The sequence below is a fragment of the Aricia agestis genome, chromosome 6 (assembly GCF_905147365.1).
Source record: "Aricia agestis chromosome 6, ilAriAges1.1, whole genome shotgun sequence".
NCBI lineage: Eukaryota > Metazoa > Arthropoda > Insecta > Lepidoptera > Lycaenidae > Aricia > Aricia agestis.
In genome coordinates this window covers 9,535,375-9,547,534 of record NC_056411.1, presented here as the reverse complement: position 1 = coordinate 9,547,534, position 12,160 = coordinate 9,535,375, and the positions used below count along the sequence as shown (strand labels likewise).

The following is a 12,160-nucleotide window of genomic DNA, read 5'->3' as shown; positions in this document are numbered from 1 at the left end:
CCAACGAATATAAATCGTTTTTTGGACGTTTTTCCTGCTAGTACGAGTATGTTTTGGTTTTGAATATAAAATCCGAACTCATTAAAAACTTTAAAGATTATAAACGTTTTATTTTTACGTGTTGAGCTACTTAGAAATGTCGTCGATCCTTAGAATTTCACACTCGGAGATCAAGACAAGTTTTTCAATTTCCTCGGCGCGAGCGAGCCGACGCGACCGCGTTCAAACGATAAATGATTATAAGTATTGCGTAATAGGAAATGAGCGAACGGCGTCGTAATGAGAAATAAAGTGAAAAAAGCTAAACCGGCAAGCGCTCCCTCATCTTTTATTATTTTTATTGATTAAAAAAGTTTCTTAATCATATTTCGCCGACGCTGACATGTTTGACTGATATTTGGTGTGTTGGCGTATTAATTTAATTGCTTTCATGATGAAGTCTTACTGATTTTTAACAGAGCTTATTAAAATTAGTCGATATCGATTTAGATCACTTATTAGTATATCTATAGTATTTTAAGGAGTCATAATAATAGCTTTTTGCTCCGATATTCTTGACGGTGTCGATTTTATTAATATACGCACTAATCTTAACTCGGTAGGACGAATTAACCAAACAAGTGCCAGTTAGACTCGCCCATGAAGGGTTCCGCAGCAGCAATATGGTTTATTTTTATGAAATTAAAAGGTTTTGATTTATTTTTATATCTCAGTTGATTTAATGAGCGCTAATTAAAGGTTTAACATTTAAGACGTATAAAAAAACTATTGGTTAGATCTCGTTCAAACCAATTTTCGTTGGTAGTTTTTATAGTACATCATATATTTTTTTAGACTTATCATGCCCCTTTAGAAGTTAGAGAGAGGGGAGACACATATTTTACCACTTTGGAAGAGTCTCTCTCGCAAACTATTCAGGTTAGAAAAAATGATATGAGAAACCATAATATTTTTAGAAGACCGATCTATAGATACCACACACGCATAGGTTAGATGAAAAAAAATTTTTTGTTTCAGTTGTACCTATGGGGACCCCTAAATTTTTTAATATTTTTTTCATTTTTGTATCAAAATCTTAATGCGGTTCACAGACTACATCTACTTGCCAAGTTTCAATAGTAATAGCTCTTATAGTTTCGGAGAAAAGTGGCTGTGACATACGGACGGACAGACAGACAGACAGACATGACGAATTTATAAGGGTCCAGTTTTTGCCATTTCACTACGGAACCCTAAAAATGCCGTAGCGCACCGCAGCAAAGCGTAGCACACTGTAGCAACACGTAGCATAATTATCGTAACTCCGCGTAGCACAGCCTACCACGCGTAGCACACCGTAGCAACGCGTAGCATATCGTAACTCCGCGTAGCACACCGTAGCAACGCGTAGCATATCGTAACTCCACGTAGCACAGGCCACCACGCGTAGCACACCATAGCAACACGTACCATATCGTAACTCCGCGTAGCACAGCCTACCACGCGTAGCACGCCGTAGCAACGCGTAGCATATCGTAACTCCGCGTAGCACAGCCCACCACGCGTAGCACACCGTAGCAACGCGTAGCACAGTGTAAAAAGTTATGTATATTACAGGATAACACCGCGTAATTATACGTAACACAGTAAAATAGCCCGTAGCACGGGGCAAACGCGCCAAAGCTTATATTATGTGGCCTTATAATGTAACTAGTTTCAACTTTTCAGTACTCGTTCCTTTCCAGAAACTTCACCTGGTCTCCCCGCCAGCATTCGCCGTGGAGCGGCTGATGAGCAGCGAGTGCGGGACCCGGCTGTGTCTGTGGGGCTCCCGGGGGGTGACGGTGGTGGAACTGCCGTCGAGGTGGGGCAGAAGTGGACTCTTCGACTCAGGCAACCAGACGGTGCTGTGCAAGTGAGTATATTGTTATTTAAAGCTATTGTGATTGCAAGATGGCGCATATTTTGCTGGTGGCAATGTGAAATGTGAAGATAAATAAACTTAAAGAGGTAATGACAGAAGAATATCTGCAAAATATACAGCATGATACTTATCATATATAAGACATAATACTTTTATCTAACCTGTATACTATCTGGTGCTAAATCTAAAATAGTACCTTTCAGAACCTCGTAATTCATGATTCAAAATCTTTCAAGTAACATTGGAAAATACGATTTTCCCCAACGGTAAATATTTGCGCTGCATTAAACCATATGGGCTTTAGGGGCGGTTCATTAAATTTTGGCAAAAAGCCTTAAACAACGGCGAAAGGTTGGCTTAACCGCATTTACTAAACTAAACACCTGAAATCTTACAACGGCTGATAAGTTCGCGAGACGGCTGGCACGTAAGCATCGTGTATTTTCTACTATCACGGTAAATTTTGTAACCTATTAAGCTCCTCGAAGCGGCTATAATGTTAGCCTGAGGTAACGATTAAGCCAAAGATTATTATTATTTAGGGAATGCAATGTAGACGAGACAAAGAATAGTTTCCACTTGGGACGCTCTTTGATGTCGTGCCACGAATTCCTCAAGTTTGGGTATGTTCGACATCAAGATTAACATTTTGTGATTGATGCTATTATTATAGCTATTATTTAATAATATTATGATATCAACTAACATTGTTAGGAATTCAAGTTTGATTAATAATTATTATGATTTTAATAAATTTAATATGCTAATTTCATGTAGTAGTTCACATGTAAAGTATATGAACTAGTATGAACGCCAGAAAAAAAAAGTTTTTACCAAATGTCTCTCAGCGGTTCTTTCCATGAAGGTATGAAAGTATTAAAATGATGTATCGTCTAGATACTCTATAGCCTTCGCGCGCTCGAGTCACCACTCTTTTGTACATGTTATTAGGCGGCTATATCTTGGAATTTGCATATTTCGGCAGTAAAATTAATTCGAAGATTTGCCCGCATCCACCATCTAGATGGGGGCGAGGGAGGCGTTTTCGGATTTGTGCAAGCGGATTGAGTCTAGCCAATAATTTTAATAAAATTAATAAGCGAAAACTTTTTCGGTGATTTAAGATTTGTAGCTTTTACTTCTCTTCCTGTTTTGCCGGGTAATTTTAATTAACTTTTAAGAGCCCGGTTTGTGCTATTGATTTTTATTTAAAAATAATTTTATTTGTTTAAATGTATACGTGGTACCTGCAGCCTGCAGGCATGATTGATGCCAGAAAATATAGGCTTATTAAAACCTTACTATGATATTCTTACCCCTATATTCTAGATAACTTTTAAGCAGAACCTATAGATTTCTTTTGTTTGATAACTAAACAATACATAAAGATTAAACTGTACTTGTACTATTATCAATTAACTTTTAACACTATTTCTAATTAAATCATCTTTAAACTCGGGATAAGCCACAATCAAAGCCAGTTACCGTGCGTCAAGTCGCAAGTCGTAAACAAAATTATGATAATGACTGTTAAAACGCCAACTACGCCGCCCTAACCGTTAGAAATAATCCTTACAACTAATATTAGCAATAAACAGCCCCTTCGCTAATTATGCTAAGATGTTTCAGACTTCAGTCTGCAGACGGATTTAAGTTGGAGAGAGACGCTGCATTTTATAAACGCTTCGGCTTAAAAACTTCCAAGGTTAATGCGATCATGTCGCTTTCTCTCATCTTTGGTAATAACTTTATGTAGTGGCAGTTCTTCTGTTTAGATGTTAGCAGATTTTCTTGCCGACCCAGCAACGTTGTTTTGCCATAAACAGATAAGTATATGCCATAAAGTTAATATACCTAGCGGAATAGAGAAACAAAGGCCTGAGCAAGAGAGATGTCACTATCAGTAACACTGCGTGGTAAAAAGAGACGTGTGATACATGACAGCAGCATTTTTTTTTTGACGTCCAGTCGGCACGTGCCGCACGTTGACAATTTAATCTCATAGAAATCATGTTCAATCATGCTTGTGTAAGTGTATACGTACACATATTTTTACACACAGATGAAACAAATTTCGGTTTCGTTTGACAGCTCGAGATTGTTGCTCTATTCCGCTAGGTATATTAACTTTATGGTGTATGCTTGAAAGCGAGGAGTTATCATTTCTGCCCCTGTAGACAAGTGGCAAAACGCTAACGCTAGCGCTAACGCTAACGCTACAAAAAGTATGGATTTGACATTAGTATTCGCTAGCGAAGCGATGACTTATGTCAAATCGCATACATTTTGTAGAGCTAGCGTTAGCGTTAGCGCTTTGCCACTTGTCTACAGGCTCTGTTGATGTATGTGTCACGCTGATCTCACACCACTTCGACACCTGGCGAGAGATAAGGCGATGCCTCATATCATCCGACATACCATACGGCTTCCTGCCAGACAATAATATGATCACCCTGGGTTGTCCAAAATCTTTCTCTTGAGAACGAGACTTTTAGTTGTCCCAACACAAGAATCAAAGCCACGCCCCCCTTGTTCAGACCCAAGCTCTATAACCACTAGACCACGAAGGTGATCGATAACAACAAACTGAATCCATTCCTTAAAGCAAAATCTGTTTGATCTGAATAAACCCATTGTACACGTTTCTTATGTAGGAGGCTGAGTAATTAAACGTATATATTGTCTCAGACGGACGCCAAACAGTATCCTGTGCAAACAGCCCGCGCCCCGCACGGGAATATAACCCGCTACTAAGGATAGTAGTTGTACTTGTGTGCTATACGGAATACATTTGTAGCAGGTTGACTGGAATAGTACAAGATATTAAAATTAACAACAAAACACATATAATTTGGATGTTTGATGTTGCGGATAGTACTTGTGTGTTAACACGGAATACGTCATATTTTGTTGCATCTATCTTATATATAAAATTCTCGTGTTACAATGTAAGTTATCGTACTCCTCCGAAACGGTTTTACTGATTTTTACCAAATTTTATATCCACATTCTGAGAATTGGCTACTGGTTACTTGTTATAATATTGATAAGGACATTTGTTTAATAAATAATAGTAAATTATTACAACTCGAGATCAGTCTCGAGTTGTAATAATTTACTATTATTTATCTGACGGCGACCATTGTTTGTGCGACGGGATAGCGATGGACGTTGCCATGGTGCCATACTTATGTAGTCACTTCAATAAAATAATATGGGCGAAATACTTTATATTATGGCAAAACAACGTTTGCCGGAACAGCTACTAGTTAAATAATTTTTGTAATAAAAGTGAAGTGCATATATTTTGGGTGTTTGATCTACTGCTCACGTAAATACGGTTACGCAGAATAAAGTTGTCACTAGCGTAGCAAATTCATATTATAGACTATTACCGTAATATGGATTTGCTTTTCATGATAGATTAAAAAAGCTTTGAGACCCATTTATGTGTAAAAATTCGTCTCTATTATCCAAGCTCTCACCATCTAGAATCGGGTAGGTATTTCTACTTATTGAAGTAAATCTACGCAAATATAGAAGTTTCCCTGTTCATTTCGTAATATTGTCAATTTTTGGCTTAACTCAAAAACATTTAAGGGTAGATAGAGGCTGTAAAAGGTATCTTTATGGCGGCAATCAAACGAGGGTATTAGAAAACAAACACTTGTCCCTAGATCAATAGATCCGGATCATAATCCTTTGACCGCCGCGACCGAGATCGTAAACCGAATGATCCTGTAAGACTCAATTACGGCTAACCCTGATTTACCCACGACCGATCCAATTTGTAAACGGTACCCGATCGGAGAAAACTAGCTGGTACAACCCCGATCTAAATTACACCTTATTCTCCAAAGAATAGAGTTCTGACTCAATTGAATCGTCGTCGCGTCACCTTCAAGTCGATATTGCTTAGTCATGCGAGTGATGACCACAGCGTGCTTCGGGAGCACCAAATTAAACTTTATCATGTCGTGTTTGGATGTCCTTTTCAATATAGGGTAGATTTGGCGGTTGATACGGCCGGGACGCCAATTATAGGTCACAAACTATTTATGTAACGCCCGTGCGACGTCGCTAATCTTATTACGATGTATTGGCATCGGAATGAGGATCGGATGCGAGGATTTTGCGGGATTTATTTTATGGTTTTTCTTCTGTGTAATACTATTTTATGGCTGTGTCTAACAGGAATGACTTTCATACAATGAATGTATAAATAGATAGATTTAATTTTGGATACCTACCAGTATTTTGGTGATACATAATAGTACATAGCAGGTCGGAATAATATGTTGAAAAACTGTAATGTGACTAAATAACTTTTTGCCCCTTATCGTTGTCCATTTCGAACGATTTCGTTCATTACTTTACGTACGTAAAGTAACGACTCGACTATAATAATAGTGTAAAAAAACAAATCAATATAAATATATGACTTTTCTCCATATTAATACATCAATAAATTTTTCATTTATTACAAAGAAACCTACCAACACACACATAACATCTTACAATTTGCCATACAAGCTCAGGATTTAATTAATGTAATTCAATAAATGTCTACTTTGGCAAACTTGATAGATTTCGTCCTAAGTACAGTCACGTGTCTCGAGGAATAACATTCTGGCATCCTAAAATGTATGGAATCGGGGATGCGCATATGGGGCATTGACTGTACATCGGATTCGGAGTGATTTGGCACGGTGGGAACGTGATTCGGAGACTGCTTAAACCAATTTGCCGGTTAATCCGAGCGGGCGCGAGCTGACGCCTTCACCCCGACACGCATAGACAAATTGACTTCTTGTGTGTGGGACTGATGCGGAATTCGCTGTGTAGGTCGCTTTTGTCAGTTACTTAAAAGGTAGGATCAAGTCATTGTGCCCAACGTAAGTAAAAATTTTACTAGTAAGTGTCTAAACACATTAGGCTGAAGTTACGCGGCGGAAATTCCGCATGATTACGCCCGCATTATATTTAAATTACCGATGACACACTATTCCGTCGCGTTCTGTCCGTATAGTGTATGCGTTTGACATTGCGGGCGTAATCATGCGGAATTTCCGCCGCGTAACTTCGGCCTAGTGTGACACTAAGTATCTGTATAACTCCCACTAATATTATATGTCTTAAAGTGTGTCTGTATGCCTGTCTGTTATCTATTTACGCCCGTGCAAACCGCTAAACCGATTTAGGTGAAATTTGTTTTGAAGACACGTCGAGTCTCGGGAAAGGACATAGGATATTTTTTATCCCGAAAAAATGTGCATTATCGAATTTTGGCGCAACGGAGTTGCGGGCGTCATCTAGAGTTTCCATACGTGACTAGGCAAGACGAATCATTTTCAATGAGGTATTCGAAAATGCACTTTATTTACATCACATTAAATCGACAGACTTGAGACTCTTCGAGAGATCTTAAAATACCTTTTCCAATTATAAATTATTCGTTCAATACATATTACATAGCATCGCCTCTTCACTTTGCTATGTGAACTAATGACAGTTGAGGACCTCTAAAGTTATGATTTCCGAAAAAAAATTACTTTAAAAGGCATACATACAATAATATCTCATACCTGATCTACGTACAAAGCGAAAGTTCCCACGTTCCTCAGATATTCTAATCGCCCCTACATCGACCGATTTGCGCGAACATCGCATAAAAAGCTGTCTTTTTATCCCTTTACCTTGGGGAGGGGCCCTTAAACCACTGGACTGTATAAGCAGTATCGATACCGAATTGGGGTGGCCCGATTCTTATAAGACTTAGGGGATCCGAAGACACTTGTTAAGGGGATCCTTTTGAGGTTTTCTTTGTGTATTGAGGCTCAGATCTCGCCAATTGATACTTGATTCGTAAATATTGTTGTGTTGTTTTTGTTTGATGAAAATATTGGTATTCGTCAGAGGAATTGATTTATGAGACCTATGTTTTTGGTGTGACTATTGATCTAAAGTCAATTTTGGTTGGGATTTGTCGACTGTGGTTGACATGATGCGACCAAATGACCAAATGACGCAGCTCTTACTATGCATTAATTACTCCGATGAGACGTTGCAGTTTCGTGCAGGTGTGAATAAGTAGGCTCATATAATGATTTAAATAGTTAGAAATTCGTCGGGCATTTATAATCACAACGCCTTAATTGCGGCATAGCACACATAAGTGTTCAAAGTAAAAGTTGGCCGATGAAATTTCACAGGTGGTTTCGTCGAGCAATTAACGATCCCACAATCCCGCGGTTTAATTCCGAACAAACGTAAACGAAAAACTGCCGCGCACCGACCGAAAGGGAATGTGATGAAAAAGGCCCCGCTGTCCACACACACTTGAGGAGCGATGAAATTACAAGCGGTCCCGCCGTAATATCATTCCGCGCGAGTCTTGAAAACGAAATTAAATTTTGCATGAAATGAAACAAAATACAAAGAAAGTGGACGAACAAAGGTGAAGTGGTATGGGTTAGTTAGCCACCGGCTTATCGCGGGCCGCGCTTCATATGTAATTCGTTTCTAATCATATTAGCTTTTGTTTTGACCGCGCTTTATTTTAAGACATTTTTTACACTTTGTAACTCAGATTTTTAATATCTTTTTCGCGTGAATGTTTTCGTGCTACTCGAGTTCTTTTATATTACTTTACTATTGTCGAATGAAGCGTCGCTGTGTGTTTGTTCTTCGCTTCATACTTAGCGAAAGATTATGAAAAGTTACTCGAGTCATACATGTAGGTACATATTACAGACCCGAAATATTAATATTGAATTGTACTGCGCTACATAATAATTAGTCATTAAAAATAATAATCAAATATGTGAGCGTGTATAATGAATGAAGTTTTCGTCCCGCTCTCGGGTCCTAAAAGCGTAAATTGAAGTTTCTATTTAAATCAAGTATGTACTTATAATGAGCAGAATCCAGCCAAGAACGGGGCGGGTGTATGAATATTATCATATATCCGGCCGACCGGAGTTGCTGCAAGAATTTTTAATGCTATGCTTTAATTATTTCTCGTCCCGGGTCCGAGCTAAGTTCCATTCACATTAGAGAATTCGTTTTTGCGAGGTGGCCGCGCGATGAATTATTTAGAGGAGTGCCGAAAACTGAAAATTTCGGAGATCACTGCGCCTATTTTACACGTATTTATTGCCGGTTCGGGGAGGTACATTATACGGGGACCTAATTAACCTGACGCGGGGCCTATTTAATAATGGACCGGCTACACGCGTTCGCCGAACCTTCAAAGGCTTTAAATTTCGAAGTTCTCTTTGGGGAGGTCATTATTAGGAGATAGTGCGTCAAAAAGAATGTAGGAATGATAAAATCTCCTTTTTTGCAATAAGGATGGTAGTCAGTGGGGTAAGCACACAAGTGACTGAGTATTCGTAGCGTTACGAATATAGCGTTACGTTATATTTTAGAGTAGAATTTTAAATACTCGTATGTAGATATTATAATCCAAAAATGTAGGGAAGAATTTTAGAAAAATGCAAGTTTGATTTTGAGAAATTTAAAACTGCATGACTAGTTTTTCGGAAAATCATTTTTTTGCCATCGTTAGTTTTGGATTTCACCTAGTACTTATGAATTTCAAAATTTCTTACTATAAATTAGGCTAAGACTAAGCAATTAAGAAAGATGGCGGGTTAACTAAATTGCGTTAGCAAATTTTTTAATTGGAATTTAGCAATACTTCGTTTCAGGTTAATATGTAATAGAAGAATAGAATTATAATAGTAGGTTGGTTTTAACGTGGGAGACCCATGCTTCGGCACGAATGGGCTGGCTCGACCGGAGAAATATCACGGGCTCACAGAAAACCGGCGTGAAATAGCGCTTGCGCTGTGTTTCGCCGAGTGATTGAGTTTACCGGAGGCCCAATCCCCTACCCTTTTCCCTTCCCTATCCTCCCCTATTTCCTTCCCTACCCTCTCCTATTCCCTTCCCTCCCCTATTACCCTATTCCCTCTTAAAAGGCCGGCAACGCACCTGCAGCTCTTCTGATGCTGCGAGTGTCCATGGGCGACGGAAGTTGCTTTCCATCAGGTGACCCGCTTGCTCGTTTGTCCCCTTATTACATTAAAAAAAAAGGTACAATTTATAATTATATCAATCATAGCTTATAGCCAACAAGCTAAGATCGATACAAAATGTATGTCAAATAAACAACCTTCATTTACGAATCTCATTCAGCACATAAGCCATCATTTCTCGAGCTTATCGTGTATTCATAATCAAAAGAACTCTATACTTATGTAATTACCGTATTCAAAACGTGCACCTAAACACAGAATCCGATATAGGGTTCATGAAAGGCCAGCAAAGGGCGAACCTTATCTAATATTTATAAAGTTATTTCAAAGAAAATCGTATAATTAACACCATCGCATCCCCGAGACACCCTCACCTCGTGACTCGTGACTCGTGAGTATCCCCGAATGTACTGCTAATTGACTTGCTTTTCATTTTGTACTGTTTGGTAGATGGTATTGATTAAGGAAAAATCAATATGTTTTTAAAAATTTGGATATTGACTATATTAGAACACGACAGAAATTTTTGGGAAAGATTAAGTTATGTGAAAATGATTTGCGTATCTGTTACTTTTTTAGGGTGTAACCGCTGAACCAAAATATGATTACATATTTTGGAATATGAAATTCTTAGGAGGGAATAGAATAGGAAGGGCAAGGGCAGGTTTTTATTGTAAAAAATGTACGCTTCCGGCGCAAACCTACATGCAGTGTACAACGCCTCCGTGGTCTAGTGGTATAGAGCGCGGCTCTTGACTCGGAGGTCGTGGGTTCGACTCCCGCGTTGGAATCATGTTATTTGCAAGTTTGGTTAGGATAGTGCAGGCTGATCACCTGATTGTCTGACAAGTAAGATGATCCATGCGTCGGATGGGCATGTCGGTCGGTCCTGCGCCAGATCTCTCGCCGGTCGTGTCGGTCTTCCGTCCCACTTGGTTTATGAGAGTAAAGGAATAGAAAGTGCTCTTGTGCACTGCGCACACACTTGGGCACTATAAAATTACTCCTGCGTAGCTGGCCTGGTTTCAATGAAACCGGCCACCGTCATCGATACCGGTTTGGGAGCTATTATTATTATTATATATGCAACGAAGTTGCTGGCAGCAGCCAACTTGTTTCTCTACATCAAGATAACGAATGTTCAAGGAATCACAATTGTATAAAGGTTATGAGATATTATGAGATGTACTTTTGATAATGAGTCCTGCGTCGCGTCGTTTCCCTTTAATTTGGGCCGTAATATATGTAAATGGATAAGGGGTGAACAAACCAATATTTAAGAACAATGGGTCTCCTCACTTCAGTATGAATCTGTCACCGTAAAATTTTAAATACCGTTAGATTTTATAATCTACAGTTTTTATAGATACTGTTAGATTTTATAATCTAACGGTATTTAAAAATTTACGGTGACAGATTCATATTGAGGTGAGGAGATCCATTGTTCTTAAATATTGGTTTGTTCACCCCTTATCCACATACTAGTTACATTATTGTAACTAGTATTATTGTGAAGTACCTACAAAGTACATACATGATTGTAACTTTACAATCAAGTACCTACAAAGTACATACACGTGACACAACTGGTGCGCTGATAAGGTACACTACCTAGGAACTGTAAAAAAAACCTATAGGCGTGTAGTCGTAACTCGTTTTTTTATTGTATCTACTCAGCGTTTCATACAAAAGTAATAAACGTCACATTCCCATAAAATTGTGTTTCTGTCGTTACTCGTTTTGCTGTGGTCGCGGTCGCTGTCAAAGTCTATCAGTACTAGTAGTCATCTAGCATTTCGATGCACACATTCGAATTTCAAAATAAAAGAATTTAAATTCAAATCCAATAAGTCTGGCAACACCGCGGTAATAACATGTGCATCGCGAATCCCCCGAGTCCTCATCCGGGCACTATGATTGACACGAGCGGGTTATTAGCCGCCTTTATTTCCATCTTGTCATACCCGTTTTACGATCATTCATTGTTTTGCGAGCTCATCACGACGAGAGGGAGCGAATTCGAATCGACATCTCGTGTAAAAGCTTGTAAAAACTCCATACGGGCGCGCAACGTTACGTCTTCCATCGTAAATAACGAGCTGTGCGAATGTAGACTTTGTTACTTTGCGATAGGGTGTATACTAACGTGGGGGAGCGCATCAATTTCATTTCGGAAACATTGAAGTACGGGTTAGGCGCTTGAATTATTTAGATG

General features: G+C 38.9%; 1 protein-coding gene across 1 annotated transcript in view; it reads left to right on the top strand.

Moving 5' to 3' along the window:
• The window catches only part of LOC121727927 (nucleoporin 88), an 89,637-nt gene that overhangs the window by 58,942 nt on the left and 18,535 nt on the right, over positions 1-12,160 (top strand). The window contains exon 2 of the mRNA XM_042115992.1: positions 1,725-1,894. Coding sequence (XP_041971926.1) covers positions 1,725-1,894 — 170 coding nt within the window. The remainder of the gene's footprint in view (positions 1-1,724; positions 1,895-12,160) is intronic.